This window comes from Diplodia seriata (assembly GCF_021436955.1).
Source record: "Diplodia seriata strain FDS-637 chromosome Unknown scaffold_10, whole genome shotgun sequence".
NCBI lineage: Eukaryota > Fungi > Ascomycota > Dothideomycetes > Botryosphaeriales > Botryosphaeriaceae > Diplodia > Diplodia seriata.
The window spans coordinates 301870-322660 of NW_027117317.1; the positions used below are offsets into that span (position 1 = coordinate 301870).

Below are 20791 nucleotides of genomic sequence, written 5' to 3' on the forward strand. Positions count from 1 at the left end.
CTGCAAACGTCGACACGGCGGTGGACGGGAGTGGAAGTGCTTGGGACGAAGAGGGAATGATAGCGAAGAGCAAGGGCGACGTGGCCAGGAATGCCGTGTGGAGGGGGTTGTTGGGTGTGCAGATGCTGGCGTTGGCCAGCTGGGCTCTGACATGAGAGGCGAAAGCAGTGTGTTTGCTGGAGCATGGCGAGGGCGTTCAGTTGATTCCGAAAAAGCGCTGGTATTTATCGCCGGCGCGCAGCCGCAAGCGAAGCACGGGCGGACGTCGACAATGGTATTTGGATCAGCAACGTGGATGGCTGACATGCGAGTCCGACTCCGGAGGATGCAGGGCGGGTCGGGATCAGCCGAACAGTGGTGATGGTCTTGCCGCTTGGAGTTTCGGGACGAGCATTTACGCGACCAAGCAACAAGGCGGCGGGCGAGTGGGCCGCGGCGGGGCGCTCGGGCTCGAGCCAGCAGGCAGGATGACGTCCGACCGGAGGCTGCGACGTCGCGAGCATAGCAGGCGGGAGGCTTTTCGGGTGGTGTTTGCCAAGGACGACGGCGGCGGGCCGATGTTGCAGGCAGGGCGGGCCGGGGTGGGTGTGCGCGGCTGCCATCTTTCCGCCGCACGTCATCCGTCCCTTGTCCTCGCCTCCTCGTGCCTGGCGCCCGCGTATCGGCGGACGGGCCGGACTGCTTGGCCCGATGCCGCTCCCAAAGCCATGCTCTTGGCATGATTCACTGCTAAGCTTACCTGAGCGCACCACATCCAGACCTCGTCGCCCACTCTCTGCCTGTGTCGCTCTTCGCACAAGGTCTTCGTGCTCGTTGCCTGTCCGGGAAGCCGCCATCGTCGGTGTCCGAGTCCTCCATTGCTTGGCCGAGCTTTCGGACCATCTCCAAGCCAAGACATCCGTCGAGCTCCAGCCCGTCCTGCTTGGGTATCCGCTGCTCGTCGGGGCAATGACGCCGCCGTCAGATGGAGATAGCACCATGTTGGCCGGTTCCTGCAGCGTTCGTCCGAGAAAAACCGTGATCATCGTCGCCCAGCGCCTTTCCGTCGAACCCACCCTTCTAGGCTGGTGCAATCTGCAAACTGGACCCAGCCGCACCCAGAGTGGCTCGCCGTCACTGGGAGCCCGCCGATGCCGCCCGTTATGCTATCCACCCGCCCTCAGCCAGTGGGTATAAATGTCGCGTTGCTGGACGGGACAGCAGTCTTCTCTATCACCACTCATCCGGCACTCTTTGGCACGCGGCTCTCCGACAGTATGCGCTGCTTCCTCACTTCTTCCCTTGTCTCCCTGGCAACAGCCAGTCCTCTGGCAGCTAGAGCCTACGACTACATCGTGGTCGGAGGTGGTCCCGGAGGGCTCGTCGTGGCCAACCGTCTGTCAGAAACGAACGCTTCAGTGCTCGTCATCGAGGCCGGCGGTTCAGCCTATGAAAATCCAAATGTGACGGCACCAGATGGATATGGCCTGGCGCTGAACACCGCGCTCGACTGGTCTTACCCATCCGTGACCCAGAGAGGTGGCTCCGCCCATGCCATGCACGCCGGAAAAGTTCTCGGCGGGTCCACTGCAATCAACGGTAAAACCCCCAACGGCTTCGAAGTCTTCTCCCAGCTAATCCGGCAACAAGGCATGTCGTTCACGCGCGCTGCAGCCTCCCAGATCGATGCCTGGGAGCAGATTGGCAACAACGGATGGAACTGGCAGAGCCTCTGGAAGTACTACCTCAAAAGTGAGCAGTATCAGGCCCCTGGTGCCGAGCAAGTTCGCGGTGGGGCTGCGTACGAGCCTTCTTACCATGGAAGCGACGGTAACTTGAAGGTCGGCTATCCCAAGGGACAGATTATCGATGATTTCCTCGCCCCCCTGAACGCATCTTACCAGGAGCTCGGGATTCCCTACTCGCCAGATGTTAGCGGAGGCGACATGCGTGGCTTCAACGTCTTCCCCATGATGATCAACGTCGCGGAGAACATCCGCTCTGACGCGGCTCGTGCCTACTATTTCCCTTTCCAATCGAGACCAAACCTGGCCGTCTTGTACAACACCTCTGTCACTCGCCTCGTCTGGGGTAACGATGATAGCAGTGGCGACGCCGTTGCGTCTGGTGTTGAAGCCGTTAGCGTGGATGGCACGGCTTTGACCCTCACCGCGAACAGGGAGGTTGTTGTCGCTGCCGGAGCTCTGAAGACCCCCGCTATCCTCGAGCTCTCAGGAGTTGGCAGCCCCGAGTAAGTCGTTGACTGCCCCCTCCCTCTCCTTGACTTGTGAAATTGACCGCCCCGTAGTGTCCTCTCCCAAGCCAACGTTACGACCAAGGTTCCCTTACCGGGCGTCGGCGAGAATCTCATCGACCAAGTCAACAACGGCATGTACTATGCTACCCCAAACAACAAGACCTACAAAGGCCTCGCCAACTACTTGTCTTACCCGAACGTGACGGACATATACGGTGCCGAAACCGCCGCGAGCCTTGCATCGTCGGTGCGCAGTGCCCTGCCAACCTGGGCAGCTCAAATCGCAGCGCAGAACAACAACGCCACCAATGCTTCGACCCTTCTCTCGCTGCTCGAGGTTCAACACTCGCTCCTGTTCGATGCCCAGGTCCCCATTGCCGAAATTCTTCACGTTCCGGCCGAGCATTTTGGTTCGGAGTTCTGGGGCACGCTTCCTTTCTCTCGAGGAAACATTCACATTGTCTCTCCCGACCCCAACACCCCCGCTACCATCAACCCGCAATACATGAAGTTTGACTTCGATCTCGATGTCCAGGTCGGCATCTCCAAATTTTTCCGCAAGTTGTTTTCCACCGATGGCCTTGCACGGCTTGCGGGCGAGGAGATTAAGCCGGGTATCGCGACCGTTGCTGAGGGCGCCGAGGACGAGGAGTGGGCTGCCTGGATTCTGCAGAGCTGGCGGCCTAACTTCCACGTTCTGGGCACCGCCATCATGATGCCGCGCGAGATGGGCGGAGTTGTCAGCGATCGATTGAAGGTCTACGGCACAAAGAATGTAAGAGTGGTCGATGGCAGTATTCTGCCTTTCCAAGTGTGTGGACACCTCACCAGTACCATCTACGCTGTCGCTGAGCGTGCCAGCGACCTCATGAAGGAAGACGCTGGCTTTCAATGAAGTACTTTGGTCTCTGATGACGAACCATGTTGAATACCTTGGCGTCATGCATAGCCGTGGCTGATGTAGAGCCCGGCGCTGGATTCGGGCGCTGATAACATAGACTGATTTGGGCGTAGGTAGAAGAGTAGAAAGTATTCCATAGATATCAGCTGTTAGTCGAACATATAGACTACCTGAGACCGTAGAATGAAGTCTTTCTCAAGTATATACCTTCCAGCGCTTTTCAGTCATGTAAGGGGGCCATCAACGCTACAACAATAGCCATAGGTGTACGTTCAAACCACCCTGGGAGATAATCCCTTTTCGGGGCGCAACAATGGAGCGGGATGCTACCTAGCTTCGGTAGAAAGCTATGACGCCTGACTTCGGTCGAGTATCTCGAACATCATGGACAGAATCGTGCTCGTAGGGAACTGCTCATAACGGGCGTCGTGAGCGGAAAGCCTGAAATAACGCCAAAAGAACCGGGACACAAGATTAGCGTCGACTATTCGGAACCAGCAGTCGTCGATGAGTGACCACTTGAAATTGCGATAGTATCGTCCGGGTCCTTGCCAGTGCACGCCTTGTGACCCGTAGCAACAGGCGTATCTTTACAGGACGCAATGGGGCCCGATTCATCGACATGCTCGTCTTCGCTGCCTGCGACCACTTCTGCCTCTGTAGCAGCAGCATCGATTGCCGACATTCTGATGACGAACTCACGCTGCAATTCCTTCAGCCAGTTTCCCAACGTTCTCCCTTCCATGGCGCCGCTCTGGGCTTGCACGAGATGTTCCTTCAGAGTGAGTAGCAGCCTTCGACGGCGCTCACGAACCACAGTTGCCGATGCCGTTTCTTGGCTTTGGAGTCGTTGTTTCAGCTTTGTGGAGACTTCGCCCGCCCGTTCGAGGACTTTGGAAGGGAGGGGCACGACCCGTGCAAGAGCAAGGCCATAGTGCTGTTCTCCAACGGGGCCTTCGGCGATCTTGTAGAGCATGTTCATCATCCCATCCTCGACTTTTGTATCTACGGCAAGGTGCAGGTTCACAACGCCACTTCTTTCGCCCATGATCTTGGCAAGCTCTCGGAAATGCGTGGCGAACCAGATGAAGGCACGACTGTCGACGAGAGCTTCGGCGATTGCAAGGGCAATAGCAAGCCCATCACGAGTGCTGGTTCCACGGCCTAGTTCGTCAATTATGGCTATGCTGTCCTTGCTGATGTTCCGTAGGATGAAGGCTGCCTCTCTCATCTCAGCGGCAAAGGTGGAAACATTGGCTTCGATACTGTCGTCAAGCGAGACTCTGGCAAACAGCTGCCGTCGTATGGGCATGGATGCGTATTGCGCGGGAACAAACATCCCAATCTGTGTCATAACAGCCATCAGAGCAACAGCCCTGATGTACGTGCTTTTGCCGCTCATATTGCAGCCGGTGATGACTTGGAATCGCTTTTGTTGCGTGGCATAAAAGTCATTTGGGACGAACTTTGACGGTTGCATACTCTCTCGAATTGGGTGACGGCCCGCCTTGATGGCAAGAGTGCTGGTCAAGGCTGGGCGGGTGTACTCTTGGCTCGTGACGAGGTGCGCGAATGCCGATATCATGTCCAGCATAGCGATGCTTTCGCCAACGCGGTAGAGCGTAGCCACGTATCCGCGGATTTCGACGATCAAATCCTGGATGGATCTATTGCTCAAGCAAACCACCTCATTGTGCGCATCGACGATCTTCTGGTTCCGCTTCATGAGGTCGATAGTCTGACATTCGATGGTGCCCCTTTTCTTGTGCACATTGGTAAATACGGGAGGTAAAACGCGGTCCTCCAGATCCGCAGCGCTGAGCTGGATGTAGAATTGGCGCGCTGGGTCAAACTTGATCGTCAGGCTAAGACAATGTGATTCTCAAGTAAAATTAGCGCGTGGAATGGGTTAGTTCAAGAGGTCTTACCGCCAAGCTCATTGATTAATTGATACACATCCTCGGTGGCTTCTCTGTATGCTTGGCGTGCTACATCGAGGAGGCCACTGACCCCAGCCTACTTGACGTTAGGATTCCCTGCAGGGCCTTGGGGAATCGACGAAGCCAACCTTTACCGCATGGGTATGCTGGTTCCTCAGATCCAACGGCCTCTTGGCAAATACGGTATCTTCATTGATCACGGAATCGATCAACCCTTGGACCGGGTCGATGAGGTCGGGATGACAGAACTGAAAGCGTCAGCGTGAGAGTTCGAACTTGAAATCTGGATCCTCACCGCTTGGATTTCGCAGAGCATGGCGCTTCTGGCTCCGGTTAGTGCTTCGTAGATGGGTCGGATCGATATGACGAATTGCTTGAGCATGATGACATGATTGATCGCTTGCTCCATGGTTTGCACCGAAGGCTTCGTAGGAACCAGAATAAGCTGAGCGAGTGAATGAGTACAGGCCACGTATTCAAGGAGAGAGCACAAACCGCAGACAAGATCCTGTCAACATCTAGGAATCCTTTCAGCGCTGGTGACTGTCAACTAGTGCCACTCCCCTAGGGGGTCCATGTAGACGCGCCTTGCCTCACGGCGAAGAAGAGATCTTCCTTGCTGGACATCTCCTCCAACGCATCATATCGATTCTTTAGCGTATCCTCATTTGTGAGCGGCTGGAGTATGTTGCTGCGCAGAAGCCTCGCGCCCATCGGAGTCAACGTTTCGTTCAACAAACCAAACAAGCAGTGCCGAGACTTTGGATTCTCAAGGTTCTGGATGAGCTCTAGGGCACGAATGCTAGGCATGTCCATCATCATAGACCCCTCTGAGGGCTCGTACTTGATCCTCAAAGAATGGGGTGGGAAAGTCACGCCGTGGCCCAGCTCGACATACTTCATGACCTGCGTCCGTTAGCGCGAGATGACGGCCTTCAGCAGACGAAAGGTGTACGGCAGCAAAGCAGCAGACGCAGAAGTAATTGCCCTCAAGCGACAGCTTGATGGCCTCGACGTTGTCCGCGAAGGCTAGTTGCTGGATGTACTCGGTTCCGGCTGTCTCGGCCCAGTACCTGCGGTCGACTAGGGTGACCCTGCTGTCGATGTCCTGCAGGTTCTCCTCGATGATGGAAAAGAGCTTGGACTTAGGATGGGCAGCGGTGGAAACGATGAGGATCTCGCTGGGCGCGTAGACTTGCAGCTTGTGAATGGTGCGCACATAGGTTTGGCTGTCGGAGATCTGGCATAGCACTGCTTGGACCGCGTCAAGGTTCACGATGGCGAGGCCGACGGTGGGAGAAATGCCGCGAGACTCGCTGACGGCGCACACGACGTGCTGGGCTCCGATTCCGGCGCCGCTGGTTGCTGCTGTGGTCGGCCGCCCTGTGGCCGGCCTCCGCGGAGCGCGCTGGCCGGTGCGTGAGCGCGAGGTTGCAGTGAATGTTGCAGACGCATGCGTCGCCATGGTCGGTTTCGTGTCTCGCGTCGGTGGGTGAGTCCAAGGCGGAGGCGGGGATGTCCGGTGACGGTGGCGGGCTCGCAGCTCACCTACACAGAGCAGTAGAAAACGTTGCCGCCCGCTACGGCTGGCCCGTGCACGTAGGGCTGAGAATTGTTGCGGCTAGTAACCAAAAAAAGTTCACCGCAGCACCGGTCACGCCCATCGATATCCCACCGCCTTCGCCCTCGACCCCCCTCCGCCCAGTCATCACCTTGGATCGCAGTCGTTCGAGACAGAGTTAACTATGGCGACCGTTCCTCCCCCGCCCAGCAAACGCCAGAAGACGGCAGCGGCAGCGCGCGCCCGCGAACAAGCAGAGGTTCCTTCGATTCCCTTGGGCAGCGTTCGCGTCAGATTCGTCGACCAGGCTACCGGCCAACCCGGTGACCTCCCAGTCGTTTCGGTCCCCCTCGAGCAAGCTCAGGTCAAGAACCTCGAAACCCTGCTCAATACGCTGCAGGGAAACGAGGACGCCGCGGACCGCATTCCGTACCGCTTCTTCTACGCTGGTCAGGGCGGGCAGGACATCAAGGAGGGCGAAAGAGGCGAGGCATTGGGAGATGGTGCTGACCTGTGGAACGCTCTGATCAGGGAGGGCAAGGCCACGACTGAGGAGGAGATTGTCCTGGCCTATGCACCCCAGGCTATCTTCAAGGTGCGAGCTGTATCGCGGTGCGCCGCGGCGATCACTGGCCACGGTCAACCCATCTTGGCCACTCAGTTCTCGCCGCAGAGTAGTTCGCGCATGGTCAGCGGCAGTGGAGACGGCACAGCACGGATTTGGGACTGTGACACAAACACTCCCGCCCACACTCTGAAGGGCCACACGAGCTGGGTGCTGGTTGTGAGCTGGTCGCCTGCCGGAGACCTAGTTGCCACAGGGTCCATGGACAATACCGTGCGGTTATGGAACCCGAAGACTGGCGAGCCGCTGGGAGGTGCTATGAGAGGCCATACCAAATGGGTGACCAGTGTGGCCTGGGAGCCTTACCATCTGCAAGAATCGGGGCGTCCACGAATCGCCTCTTCGTCCAAGGATGCAACCGTGCGCATCTGGGATGCTGTGGCAAGGAAAGCAGACATTGTTCTCTCTGGACACAAGGGCACCGTCAGCTGTGTCAAATGGGGAGGCACAGGCCTGCTGTATACTGCCTCACACGACAAGACCATCAAGGTCTGGAATGCCGCGGACGGCACTCTTAAACACACTCTGAACGCGCATGCCCACTGGGTGAATCATCTTGCCCTGTCCACCGACTTCGTCCTCCGTACCGCATACCACGAACATGGCCCACACGACAAGCCTTCCTCCGAAGAGGAGAGATTGGCGTTTGCGAGGAGGCGCTTTGAGAAGGCTGCTACAATTTCTGGGAAGGTTGTGGAACGCCTTGTGTCCGCTAGCGACGACTTCACCATGTACCTATGGGAACCTTGCTCGAGCACAAAGCCGCTTGCGAGGCTACAAGGCCACCAAAAGCAGGTCAATCATGTCACCTTCTCACCCGATGGACTGTACATTGCCTCTGCAGCATTCGACAACCATGTGAAGCTATGGAACGCCAATACTGGGGCATTCGTCACGACCCTGCGCGGACACGTCGCACCCGTCTACCAGTGCTGTTTTAGCCCAGACAGTCGACTGTTGGTTAGTGCTAGCAAGGACACTACCTTGAAGGCGTGGGACGTGAGGACCGGCAAAATTGCAAATGATCTGCCTGGTCACCAGGATGAGGTCTATGCGGTTGACTGGAGTCCGGACGGAAGGGGGGTGGGTAGTGGAGGAAAGGATAAGGCAGTGAGGATCTGGAGACACTAGTTCTCCATGATGTTGATGAGCAAAATATGGGAAGCACCCTGATCCCTTGAAAGCATAATGACAGGAGCATTGTTGACCAGTTCAGTTGCAATCATAGATCACGTCCACTGCACTGTACTAAGACGAGAAACAATATTTTATTGACTGTTTGTTTTACATGAGGACCCGGTACGCCAGCAGACTAAACTTACTCCAACATCGAGTCCGAGAGTACAGTCAATTTAGATTGAAGTTGAAATGAAACCACACCTAGGACGTCAAGAGGTTCTCATCAGACAGAAGAGAGCACAGCGCATGCGCTCATTTCTTGTCGTGAAACTGATGGCGAATGGCTTCGGCAATCTTACGGTCCTTCGCCTGCTCCCAGGCGCTCTCGTTGCTCTGGGTTCCTTGCCTAAGGACGTGCTCCTGGAACCTATCGATGGCTGTAATGACAATAATCAGCAAGAAATAAACGATGAGACGAACTGATCGAAATCAACACGGGGCGGCGTGATTGAATCGAGATGTTAGCTTACACTTATCAAGAAAATCCTCCTGTTCCTCTGCTTTGCGGCCGCCACCCATCTTCTCATTGAGATGGTCCTTCATCTTGTCAAAGGTGCCCTTCTCCTCCTCCTCTCTCCGGCGGCGCTCCTCCTCAGCAGCCTTGCCAGTGATCTTGTCGAGGAAGCTGGGCTTTTCCTCTTCGGACTTGCTGTGACGACGGCTCCTGGAACCTTTCGAATGAGACCTGCTGTGGCTACGGCTGTGTGATTCCTTCTCGTCATCTTTGCCGGTAATCCTGTCGAGGAAGTTGTGCTTATCCTCCTCTTCCGACTTGCTGTTGCGACGGCTCCTGGAATCTCTCGAACCAGATCTGCTGTGACCGCGGCTCCTTGACTCCTTCTCTTCGCCCTCCTTGCCGGTCAATTTGTCGAGGAAGCTACCCTTCTCCTCTTCGCGGGCATGGCTCGGGCGACGCTCCTTGGACTCCTCGTCGTCATGATTCTTGTGCCTGAGTTTGTCGAAGAAGCTTTCATTCTCGCGCTTCTCCCGCTCTATCCTCTCGCGTTCGAGGCGCTCCTCCTCTTCTCTGCGAAGGCGTTCGGCCTCGCGTTTCCTCTCCGCTTCCTTTCCGGTCAGCTTGTCAAAGAAGCTGGCCTTCTCTTCCTTCTCCTCTTCCTTGTAGCGGCGGTTCTCGGCCTCGGGAGACTCATGTTTGTTGCCGTCGTCGTGGCCGGTGAGCTTGCTCAAGAAACCGCCCTCCTTCTTCTCTTCGTGCTCGGCAGCAGGGTGGTGCTTGGCGGCATCGTGGGTATCGTGGGTGTCCTGCTCTTGACGATCATCGTCCTTGCCGGAGAACTTGTCAAAGAAATGCTTCTTCTCCTCCTTTTCCTGCTCGGTCTGGGTAGATGTGCTCTCATACTGAGGCTTCTCCTCCTCTTCGCCATGCTTGAGCTTGTGGATGAAGTCCATTGCGGAGTAAACGTGTGCAAAGATGGCAGAGGATGCGAACGAGGTGGGTTGCTAGTGACGGGCGCAGGTGTGGATGGCGGGGGGTGTTTGGGGAAGGGTGGTGGAGAGAGGGTGGGAGGAAACAGGCCAGGGATCGAGCGAGGCGTTAGAGATTAAGTAGACAAAGGCCTATCGAAGACCGTGACGTGGCGCCGCGAGTAAGTCGGGGAGCGCTGGCGGCGTCGTAGCTTCCCCATGTCTCGAGGGCGCTGGCTCGGCGAATGGACGCGAAGGCCGCTTGGCGGAAGCTCGGCGTGGCAGTGCAGAGCGGAGAGGGGCAGCTGAGCGGAGGTCTGGACGACGAAAGTGGAGCCATTGAGCGGTGCGGACGCTGGTGGGCTGGCGGTGAGCAGCATGGCCGTCAGGGCCACCAGGGCTGCGGGCGGAACGAATGACGCCGCGCTAGCCCCGCATCGGCTAGAGCCAGACCCTGAGTGCCTGAGCCGCGAGATGCGCACGCAGTCCCGTGCGCCGCTCATCGGATGCGCCCCGAGCGGTCATGATGTCGGACGACCGCTCAACAACTTTTTCGCCGCCTCTAAGCCGCCTTCTGCTACCGCTGCTGCTGCTGCGCCATGTCGCCCATCCCCGTCACCGTCATCACTGGCTTCCTCGGCTCCGGCAAGACCACGCTGATCCTCAACCTGCTCGCCCAGCTGCCGCCCGACTACAAGCTCGCCCTGCTGAAGAACGAGTTCGGCGATGTCGCTATCGACTCCCAGCTTGCCGCTTCCCAGGCCATTTCCGGCGTCCAGGAGCTCCTGAACGGCTGCATCTGCTGCAATCTGACCGGCCAGCTCGGCGATGCTCTCGAGACTCTCCGCGCCACTGCCCAGCCGGACCGCATCGTCATCGAGACGAGCGGCAGCGCCTTTCCGGCAACCCTGGCCATGGAGGTGAACCGCATCTCTCGCGAGACCTGTGCCTTCGTGCTGGACGGCGTCATGAGCGTCGTCGACGTCGAGAACTGGCAGGGCTACGAGGACACTAGCTACAGCGCCAAGGTGCAAGCCCAGTACACTGATCTCATCGTGCTGAACAAGTGCGAGCTTGTCAGCGAGCGTCGCGTCGAAGACGTCGAGGATAAGATCCGGGACCTCGAACTCGATGTCCCCACACCCATCGTAAAGAGCGCCAAGGGGCGCGTGGACAAGGACATTGTCTTCGGCTTGGACGCGAAGCTGGCCCACGCTGACGCCCATTCCTTACACCATGAGCATGATCACAACCACTCGAGTGAGGTGGAAGTACTTTCCGTCACCATGTCCGCTGCGGGCCAGCCTCGCGGCGTTGATTTGGAGAAACTCGAGGCTTTGCTCAAGGACTCCTCCAAGGACGAAATTTATCGCATCAAAGCCGTTCTCCACGCATCCTCAGCCCCCAGGTCCTCCGACAGCCAACCCGCAAGCCTCCCAAGCGCTATGGATGGCAACGGCAGGTATATTCTGAACTGGGCATTTGGGCGGTGGACCTTCTCTGCTGTTTCCGTTGCATCCCAACAAATGACCCCCGCTTCCTCGGGGAGTGCCACGCCTGCACCAACAGACTCGGGCGTCTCTACGCCACAGAATGGGTCTGCGGAGCCGATTCTGCGGATGACCATCATTACTGCACGTTACGAGTCCAGCAAGTGGAAGAAACGTATCGAAGCAGGAGAGTTCCTCGCCCTGGAGGGTGGCGGGCCTGTACAGCTCAAAGTTGAGAAGGTCGTGTAGGTTCGATATGTGGATTTGAGTGGGAGTAATGCGTCTGCTGAAGGGATGGCGGAAAAGGGATGCACGTCGAATTGAATTGAGAAGCAAGAGCTTGTATAGACCGATTTTCGTTTAATGGTAGCCACGATCGCGTATGAAGAGAAGAATATGTAGATACTCATAGAGTAGACGTCAAGGTTAAGGTAAAGGAGTTTGATGTGTTGGCTCTTTCGTTGATGCCTTGTTGTCTCAATATCCGGATGCATTCACTCCGCCCACAAATAGGATCTGTGCTTGTGATCCGTGCCCAGCCATCAAGGGTTATGTGCCGGCCGGCTCATTACGCTCGCCGGATGCGGGCCAGTTCAGCAGCTCTGTAAAGGAGCCGATGCTGGATTCTATTCTTTAGCACCTAGTCTTATCTATATAGTCACCGTAACAATAGTCCGTCTCTAATGTGCTGCGGCTCTGGTACTCCACCGGTGTCCCTGCCGTCTCCATTTATTCTGTGGTCTGGGTTGGTCACCAATGTACAGTCCAAATCACACATGAGAAGGGCTTGATTGGCGTTCAGATGCCGTGTACCGGGCCAGTGTTACTTCTCTTGAAAAGCCTTACGCCGTCGCCATGCGTAGGGATTTTCTGTATGGGCCATAGTCTGTACCATCACGGAAGGAACATCAGGTGGATCACTGAGCTTCTGCCAACGAAGTGGCTCTCGCATCGGAATACGGTTTCATCACAGCCGGTACAGTGGACTGTTGTTGGTCCTCCTATACAGCAAAAGACCTCTCACATATGACCTGCAAAAGCCTCATTTGCTTGCCAAGACAACCCAAATCTGCAGCTATTCAATCTAAAAGGGGGCACCGCCGACATGACCGGAAGTAGTAACTTCGGCTTCCGTCTGAGCCTACAGACCATGTGGATGCTGAACCTTGGCACTGGCACGTACTAGCACGGCCCCCCTGTCGTTGGAAAGGAACAGAATGGCCATGCTGAAACGTTCTAGTCTCTGGCCCAAGCTAGCCAGTTTAACAGTGTGAAATAGACATGGACGTGAGCGAGCCTCGCGCCCCGCTCACAATGCTCCACAAGGCATGGTAATTCGCCGTCGGTTCGGTATGGCTCATATTATGGTGTCGTATTCGTTCCACAGGCTCAGATTACCGGTAGTACTCCTACTTAGTCTCCGTGTCTCGACGCGGCGCGACCGCGGATGGGGTGGTTCGCGAAAACGAAAACGAGCACGAGCGTATACGGTCCAAAATTGGCAGCACTCTCTGAAAAGACCAAGGACTACGTCCAAAGGGCTGTGATATATAAGAAAAATCGAAACCCGGCCATGCTTCTATGATCCATCACGCTCGCTTTTTCCATACCCACTCCTTTTCGGCCGCTTCAATTCCAAGATGGGATACAGATATTACAACTACGACCCAAGTTTTCCAGCAGCGGTCATCTTCGTTGTTCTTTTTGGCGCCAGCAGCCTGATTCATATGGTGCAGCTTCTCTGGAAGAGGACATGGTACTTCATACCATTCATCATCGGGGGTGCCTGTAAGACAAACCGCGCTTAGCAGGAGGACGGACGCTAACGAAAGCTTAGTTGAGGCGTTTGGATATGCGGGAAGAGCGCTGTCGGCCAGAGAGACGCCCGACTGGACGTTGCCACCTTACATCATGCAGAGCATCCTCCTTTTGCTGGGCCCAACATTCTTTGCTGCGTCGATCTACATGATCCTCGGGCGGGTGATTCGACTGACGAATGGAGAGGCGCATTCAATCGTCAAGGCCACGCTGGTCACTAAGATCTTCCTCCTCGGTGACATGCTGTCCTTCCTTGCTCAATCCTCAGGTCTGTTCCTCCCGCAGCGGCTGAGCTGGCGCGCGAGCTGACCGCAGCGCAGGCGGCGGTATGCTGGCAAAGGCAAAGACGGCAGACGACCAAAAGACCGGAGAGCGCGTCATCATCGTCGGCCTGCTTGTGCAGATAGCCTTCTTCGGCTTTTTCATCGTGGTATCGGCACTGTTCCATTACCGCATCGCACTGTATCCAACGGCGCGGTCGAGGAACGTGCAAGTGCCCTGGCAGAGGTACCTCTGGGTTCTCTACACGGCAAGCGCCCTGATCATGGTCCGTTCCATCTACCGGCTCCTCGAATACATCCAGGGCAAAGATGGGGCGCTGCAGTCAAAGGAGGCATACATTTACGTTCTGGATGCTGCGCTGATGTTCATCGTCGCCGCGCTTTTCAACGTCTTCCACCCGAGCCAGATCGTCAACAAGAGGAGCATGGCTGCAGGCGCATACGGCGTGGAAATGGGAGCCACGGAGAGCAATGTGGCAGGGGGCAGGAACCGGGGAGAGTACGAAAGCATACGTCTCGGCGCATAAACGCCAATGCAGAGACCCGCCAGGTCCAATGCCATCGATTTTTCTTTCGTTCCCCGGCATCGGGTCGTCATGGTCGTGGTCGTGGTCGTGGTCGTCGGGGTTGAGATTGAGTCCAGGGCTGTCTGTGCCACCCGTGCTGCCCAAGCTCGAGGCTGACAGTCGTGGCATCCGCAGCCCGACGCGCATGGCATTTATATCACCCATGGCCCCGCGTTGCTCGCCGCCGATCCCCCAGCCCCACTGCCGCCGAAGCATCGCCCGCCCAATCAATGTGTCTGGTCAAGGTCCACGAGGAGCCGGACGGCGCGGTGCCGTACCGCGTCTCGACCAGGCGCCGCTCGCACTACTCGTCCTACTCGCCCCCGCGCTCGGCCAGGCTGTCACGCACCATCGTCGACGAGCGCCGCCCGCCGTCGGCCGTGTCGCACCACGTCGAGAGGACCAGAGTGACCGCCGTCGACGCCGCGCCGCCCAAGGCCATCCCGCCCCCACAGCCCGTCCCCGTCTTCGTGAAGCCTCCGTCGCCGCCGCCCGCCCCGCCCCGAGCTGTGAGCCCGCCGCCCGCCCACCACCTCGTCGAGGTCTCCCCGGCCTCCAGCCGCACCAGCCTCAGCGAGAGCGACTACATCGTCCGCGAGCGCGAGCACGAGGTCCACCGCCACCGCGCCGCCGAGTACTCGCCGGCCCGCTCGTCCGTGACCGACCGCTCTCCCAGATACGAGACGTGCGTGATGCCCAAGCTCCACGAGGGGCCGAGATATGCTGACACGCGGCGCCCGACGCAGCTTCAGGTACATCGAGCCGCCAGACGAGCACCGGAACCGGCACCAGCACCACAACAGGTCAAGGGAGCGCAGCGCGAGCAGGGACCGGCGCAGCCACTACGCCGACGACCCGCGCGAGAGCTACCGCTCCACGCGCATCGAGGTCAGCAGCTCGCGCAGGCCCCGCGAGTACTGGCGGTAGCTGCGTTCCGGCGGGGCTTTGCAGGAGCGTTGCTGTCTATGTGGAACGGTTTCGAAGTGCCCCCAGGAAGGCCGCAGGCGTCAAGGAAAGAGCGCCCCGGTCGAGTGCTCGGAGGCCGTAGTGAAGTCGATGTTGTCCTCGCCGCGCCAAAGCTCTCGCTCCAACAGCTTTGCTGCAAGCAGCGCAGGCGGCAGCCGAGTCCTCGAGCAGTAGTTAGTGGTAGCAGTAGTAGGTGCGGGTGAAGGCTCAAGCGTGACGTCTTTGAACAACAAAACCGTGACTATTATTACTAATGTAATACCGGCTTGGCGCGGGCGGGTGAGATGCCCGGGCGTGCCAACCACCGCGGCACGATGACGCCCGCGGGTGCACCACCTGCGGCCCTGAGGCCCTGGGAGAAGCCAGCCCAGAACCCGGAACCCAGAGCGTCAACGCACCACTCCGACCCTTCTTCACCACCCCGGGATGCGCCGTCCGCAGCGCCGCCTCCGCCCACCTCCTCGTCGTCTCCGCCGCCGCCGCCCCTCGCCCTAGCCCTGCCGCCCGACCATGTCCTCCCGCATCCGCGTGCTGATTCGAGACCACCCCCACCGCTCCATTGCCCTCGCGACCGACTCCCATGTGCTCGTCTTCCGCCATACACCCACCGCTGCCGCCAATGGCCTCTACCCCGGCTCCGGCAATGTCTCGCAGACGTCCGTCTCCAGCGGCGGCGCGCCCGGCCAGCCGCCGCGCTGCATGGTCGAGTTCTCCGACGTGCACTCCACCGACCTGAGCGACTACAGGAGTTTCTCTGCCCAGCCTGTCCACGGCACCTTGGGCCTCATCACCGTCAACAACGACGTCTTCCTCTGCGTCGTCAGCGCCGCCTCGCGCGCCGCCACCGTGCGCCCGGGCGAGACGGTGCAGAAGATCCTGGCCGTCGACTTCCGTACTTCCCACCTCCTTCCCTGCACCTCGCGCCCCCGGCCCTGCTGACCGCGCCCCAGACTGTCTCAACCGCACCGACTACGACCACATCCTCTACGATGAGATCAACCCCTACTCGACCGACACGGTGGACGAGGAGGGCTTTGAGCAGGGCCTTGGCCGGAGGGAACCCATGCTCGAGCATCCTTGCATGGCGCTGAAGAAGCTGCTGAGCAGCGGCACCTTCTACTACAGCTCCGACTTCGACCTTACCCGCCGCATGCAGGACCGCTCCTACGACGAGTCCACCGTGGTGCTCGACAGCCTGGATGCCGGCTTTCTGTGGAACTCATACATGATACAGCCGCTGGTGAACTTTCGCTCCCGCCTGGCGCACGCAGAGAAGGACGCGCTGGACGCCTCTGGGATCCTGACTTCTGCCATCCGTGGCTTCGCGTCCACGTTCAACATCCCGGCAGCCTCATCGCCAGCTCGCAACACCCGCACCGGCTTGCCGTCCACCATGACGCTCATATCGAGGCTGTCGTGCAGAAGGGCCGGCACTCGCTTCAACGCCAGAGGCATGGACGATGATGGGAATGTTGCCAATTTCGTCGAGACAGAGACCATATTTTGGACTCCAGATGGTGTGTGTTTCAGCTACGTCCAAGTGCGTGGCAGCGTCCCCATCTTTTGGGAGCAGCAGCCGGGCCTACTCCCGGGCCAGCAGAAAGTTTCCATCACCCGTTCCCCAGAAGCCACCCAGCCAGCATTTGACAAACACATGGAGAACCTGGAGCTTGCCTATGGTGCCGTCCACGTCGTGAATCTCCTGAGCGCTGAAAAATCGAGTGAGATTGAAATCAGTGACCGGTACCGCTACCACATCCGAAGCTGCTCGTTGAACAATAACTCGGACAACGGCGGCGGCTCCAGAGGGCACGAGTTACTGAAGTTGACCGAATATGACTTTCATGCCGAAACAAGAGGCCCGGCCGGTTATGAAGCGGCCAGTATGATCTCGCGCTACGTCCGTGATTCCGCCGAGGGCTTTGCCTATTATCTGGGCGAAGAGGTGGAAGAACGTCCCAAGACGGCTCAAGGCGAAGACCAAATCTACCGGCGATCAACAACCGTACTTCAGCAAGAAGGCGTGTTTCGTACCAACTGTCTAGACTGCCTGGATCGCACAAACCTCGTGCAGACCATCATTAGCCGGATGGCTGTCGAGGTCTTTTTGGGTGGTCGTGGTGACCGCGCCACCGCCGATTTCTGGAATAGACATGGCACGCTGTGGGCCGACAACGGTGATGTACGTCTTGAACAGAGTATCCAACATAGGATCCAGATTAATCAATCTATGTTAGGCACTCTCCAAGATCTACGCAGGCACGGGTGCTCTCAAGTCATCTTTCACAAGATCCGGGAAGATGTCCCTGGCTGGCGCCATTGCCGATGCCCGGAAAAGTGCGCAACGCATGTACATCAATAACTTTGCAGACAAAGGACGTCAGAACACGATAGATATGCTGCTGGTATGCGCCCGCTGTTTCTCAACGCGAGGAGTGCTCGCTCACAACTGGACCAGGGACGGCTGATGGGGCAAGCTCCCGTACACCTGTTCGATCCAATCAATGACTTTGTGACGAGCGAGCTGAGCAGAAGGTACCGTTCTGCCAAAAACATGCGTTGAACGGCCGCTGACAGTGAGCCAGAGCAAGCGAGTTTTCTTCGGAAAAGCCCATATACATATGGGCGGGCACATTCAACCTCAATGGCAAAACAGAAGGGATCAACTCGGACCTTTCGCCTTGGTTAACGCCACCGGTTGAGCCATCACAACGATTTCCGGAAATCGTTGCTGTTGGCTTTCAAGAGATCGTGGAGCTGAGTCCCCAACAAATCATGTCGACAGACCCTGCCCGGAGACAGCAGTGGGAAGCTGCCGTGAAGCGGACTCTGAACGACCACGCTCAGATGCATGGCCAGGAGGAGTACGTATCCCTTCGGGGAGGACAGCTTGTCGGTGCATCTCTATCTGTTTTCGTCAGAGCGAGCATCCTGAAGTACATCAAGAATGTCGAGGGAAGTTTGAAGAAGGTAGGAGTCCCCCTCACAACGCGTGCCCAGTTGTGACCGCTGATTACATTGACTCAAGACCGGTATGTCCGGAATAGCCGGGAACAAGGGAGCTGTGGCCATTCGCATGGAGTACGCAAACACGTCCATCTGCTTCGTGACCGCACACTTGGCGGCTGGGTTCGCCAACTACGACGAACGCAACCGCGATTACAGAACCATCAGTCACGGCCTAAGGTTTCAGAGAAATCGGTCCATCGAGGACCACGACACTGTCATCTGGCTCGGAGATTTCAACTACCGCATTGGGCTCGTCAACGAGAAGGTCAGGAAGCTCGTCGAGGTGGGCGACCTGGAGACGCTATACGATAATGATCAGGTAAGTCAGGGCATCATGACTCGGACGAAACATTCCTACTGACAACCGACGCAGCTCAATCTGCAGATGGTTGCAGGCTTGACGTTCCCATTCTACTCGGAAGCTAGAATTACTTTCCCACCAACCTACAAATACGATGTTGGGACAGATATCTACGACACGTCGTAAGGCCGGGAGACTGCTCTTCAGCCTAGATCCAGAACTGACAGCGTACAGAGAGAAAGCCCGCATCCCGGCGTGGTGTGACCGAATCCTACGGAAAGGCGATAACTTGAGACAAATCAACTACAATACCGCTGCGTTGAAGTTCTCGGATCACCGGCCCGTGTACGCTACCTTTCTCTGCGTCATAACCATGATCGATGAGCAGAGGAAGGAACAGTTAAGCAGAGACCTCTACCAGCAGCGTAAAGGTGTTGTCGGAGACTCGACTGCGGCCGGCCAGGCAGACGATTCAGACGAGGAAGATCTGCTCGGCTACGACCCAATCGATCCTACACTGCCACCGGCCAGTTCTGATCGCCGCAAATGGTGGCTTGACAACGGACAACCCGCGCAATCCATGCTCCACTCGCCTGGTGAGGACTTTGTCGTCAATCCCAAACGCCCATCAAACCCTTGGGTACCTTCGCAAGAACCAGACTGGGTCAAGGTCACGCCCCAACATAACTCCAACAACCACCTCCGACGTCACGCCAGCGACGCTCAGTCAACCACGAGTGTCCGCCGCAAACTCCCACCTCCGCTGGAGCCCAGCCGTGTGAGCAGCCCTGTGTCCTCGACTAAGAGCATGCCCGCTGGCCAGGTACCGGCATTGCCTCCCAGGCGTGCGGCAACTGGTGGCCTCGACGGTGGAGTCGATCGGGACCTAGTCGGTATCAACCGTTCGCCCTCCAATGCCTCTACCGGCTCCTCCAACTCAATCAAAAGGAAGCCTGCGCCGCCAATACCGAAGAAGCCATCCGTTCTCGCGGGTGCCACTTCACCGAAAGCGGAGAAGAAACAACAGCCTCCGTTGCTTCCCCCGCCGCGAAGAGTTACGACCACCAGCAAGTCAGTTGGTGCGAGCGTGGCGAACCAAGTTGACGGACCACCCTCTTTGCCACCGAGACGAGGAACTGGCACGTCGACAGGCAGCCCGAGCGGGCTGTTGGACACGGGGGACGACGAGATGCAGGGACTGAAGAATTGGGAGGTGTTGCGACCAGGCTGAGAGTGTCACAAAGAGGTTAAAACCCGCGTCTCAGTATAGCTGGGCATGGTGATATATTAGAAGGATAGCCTGATCGCATTTTCTCTAAATAGATGGATCGTGCTAGAGCCATTATCGGGCTAAAGCGGAAAACCTCAACTGGTAGTGCTATCAGTATGGCTTGCCGCTAATCCAACAACACCGCTTCCACGCGATTTTTAGAGAACCAAACTTTGGAGGGCTACTATTGTAGTGTCCCGCGCCTACATGAATAATGGGAGGCTTACTGATCATCAATCCCACGTGCACAAATGGAGGCGCAGTAGCTCAAACGGACTACCCTTCGGAAGGTGTCAGTCTCCCACTCGTTTGCCACCATCCGCGCCATCGATGCTAAGCGGCGCATGGCGTATACTACAGCTTATTGGTCAATGTCCCTATCTGCGGCCTTTTTCTTTTCACGCGTCACGCTAGCGTTTTGGTAGGTGGAGAGCGGTAAGTTGTGAGGCGGGGTGAAGACCGATTTGGTGGGGCTGGGAGGCCGTTCCCTACAGTGGCTGGCAGGGGGCGCAATTGGGAGAGATTCTCTACACAACAGCAGAGGGGCCTGATCATCTGGTTCTCGATCTCCATTCACATCCCGGTTGAAAGTTTTGGGGTGAACGTCTTGTTGGATGATGCCGACGCAGATCTTGTTACTAGTATGGAGTGACGCCACTCGGACTGTACGTAAGTCGTGCACCTAATTATCTGCCCTTTCCCCTCCTGCAAGAATGCTGGCTTCCTTGCGCACGCCATTCCCCGACCCGTCGATGAGACATTCCTCGAGCTTGTGACCACATGATCATGCCGTGGGTTCTTCTCCGCCGCTACCCTTTCCTGACACTGGACTTCTTCATGCACCAGCACATCGTAGCGGGCTATAATGGCATTGGTTCTTCAGAGATATTGTTACCCATGGCTGGGATGTGTATGTACAGCTTTGAAACTCACACCTGCGTCCGGGCATTTTACCCATGAAGGGGAGGAAGGGGGGGGGGGGGGGGGGGGGGGGCTCCACTTTACTGCAACCCACTGTATCACCAGTCCGTAGTGGTCCAAGAGGCCAAAAGGCCATCGTTGCATCCCATTTCAACCGGATTACCGAGAAGTATCGAGGCAGAAGGCCATCGCAATGTAAAACTATGAGTTGCAACGGATGAAAAGCAGAACAGCTTGGACCATTGCTGTGGACATCCGTTGGAGAAGAAGCTCTGGCTGATGGAATCGAAGTGTCGTCTATA

The 20791-nt window shown here is 57.4% G+C and overlaps 7 protein-coding genes across 7 annotated transcripts; 5 read left to right on the forward strand and 2 right to left on the reverse strand.

Moving 5' to 3' along the window:
* Window positions 1-1256: 1256 nt before the first annotated feature.
* Window positions 1257-3131, forward strand: SLS55_009290 (uncharacterized protein; the record flags this gene model as incomplete). Its single annotated transcript, XM_066780691.1, has 2 exons — window positions 1257-2230; window positions 2288-3131. 2 exons carry the CDS (start codon window positions 1257-1259, stop codon window positions 3129-3131), a joined length of 1818 nt encoding a protein of 605 aa, XP_066628637.1.
* A 490-nt stretch (window positions 3132-3621) lies between these two features.
* MSH4 (MutS protein msh4) lies at window positions 3622-6542 on the reverse strand (the record flags this gene model as incomplete). The annotated part of the gene is made up of 6 exons (XM_066780692.1): window positions 3622-5002; window positions 5092-5153; window positions 5206-5325; window positions 5373-5522; window positions 5675-5983; window positions 6033-6542. The coding sequence occupies 6 exons, from the start codon at window positions 6540-6542 to the stop codon at window positions 3622-3624; spliced, it is 2532 nt and encodes an 843-aa protein (XP_066628638.1).
* A 280-nt stretch (window positions 6543-6822) lies between these two features.
* Window positions 6823-8394, forward strand: RSA4 (ribosome assembly; the record flags this gene model as incomplete). The annotated part of the gene is made up of 1 exon (XM_066780693.1): window positions 6823-8394. One exon carries the CDS (start codon window positions 6823-6825, stop codon window positions 8392-8394), a length of 1572 nt encoding a protein of 523 aa, XP_066628639.1.
* A 300-nt stretch (window positions 8395-8694) lies between these two features.
* On the reverse strand, window positions 8695-9852 carry SLS55_009293 (uncharacterized protein; the record flags this gene model as incomplete). Its single annotated transcript, XM_066780694.1, has 2 exons — window positions 8695-8819; window positions 8913-9852. 2 exons carry the CDS (start codon window positions 9850-9852, stop codon window positions 8695-8697), a joined length of 1065 nt encoding a protein of 354 aa, XP_066628640.1.
* Window positions 9853-10466: 614 nt separating this feature from the next.
* Window positions 10467-11606, forward strand: SLS55_009294 (uncharacterized protein; the record flags this gene model as incomplete). The annotated part of the gene is made up of 1 exon (XM_066780695.1): window positions 10467-11606. One exon carries the CDS (start codon window positions 10467-10469, stop codon window positions 11604-11606), a length of 1140 nt encoding a protein of 379 aa, XP_066628641.1.
* Window positions 11607-13268: 1662 nt separating this feature from the next.
* On the forward strand, window positions 13269-13983 carry SLS55_009295 (uncharacterized protein; the record flags this gene model as incomplete). The annotated part of the gene is made up of 2 exons (XM_066780696.1): window positions 13269-13443; window positions 13496-13983. The coding sequence occupies 2 exons, from the start codon at window positions 13269-13271 to the stop codon at window positions 13981-13983; spliced, it is 663 nt and encodes a 220-aa protein (XP_066628642.1).
* Window positions 13984-15498: 1515 nt separating this feature from the next.
* syj1 (Inositol-1,4,5-trisphosphate 5-phosphatase 1) lies at window positions 15499-19529 on the forward strand (the record flags this gene model as incomplete). The annotated part of the gene is made up of 8 exons (XM_066780697.1): window positions 15499-15880; window positions 15939-17170; window positions 17226-17393; window positions 17447-17523; window positions 17574-17958; window positions 18017-18316; window positions 18371-18480; window positions 18533-19529. The coding sequence occupies 8 exons, from the start codon at window positions 15499-15501 to the stop codon at window positions 19527-19529; spliced, it is 3651 nt and encodes a 1216-aa protein (XP_066628643.1).
* Between the last annotated feature and the right edge of the window lie 1262 nt (window positions 19530-20791).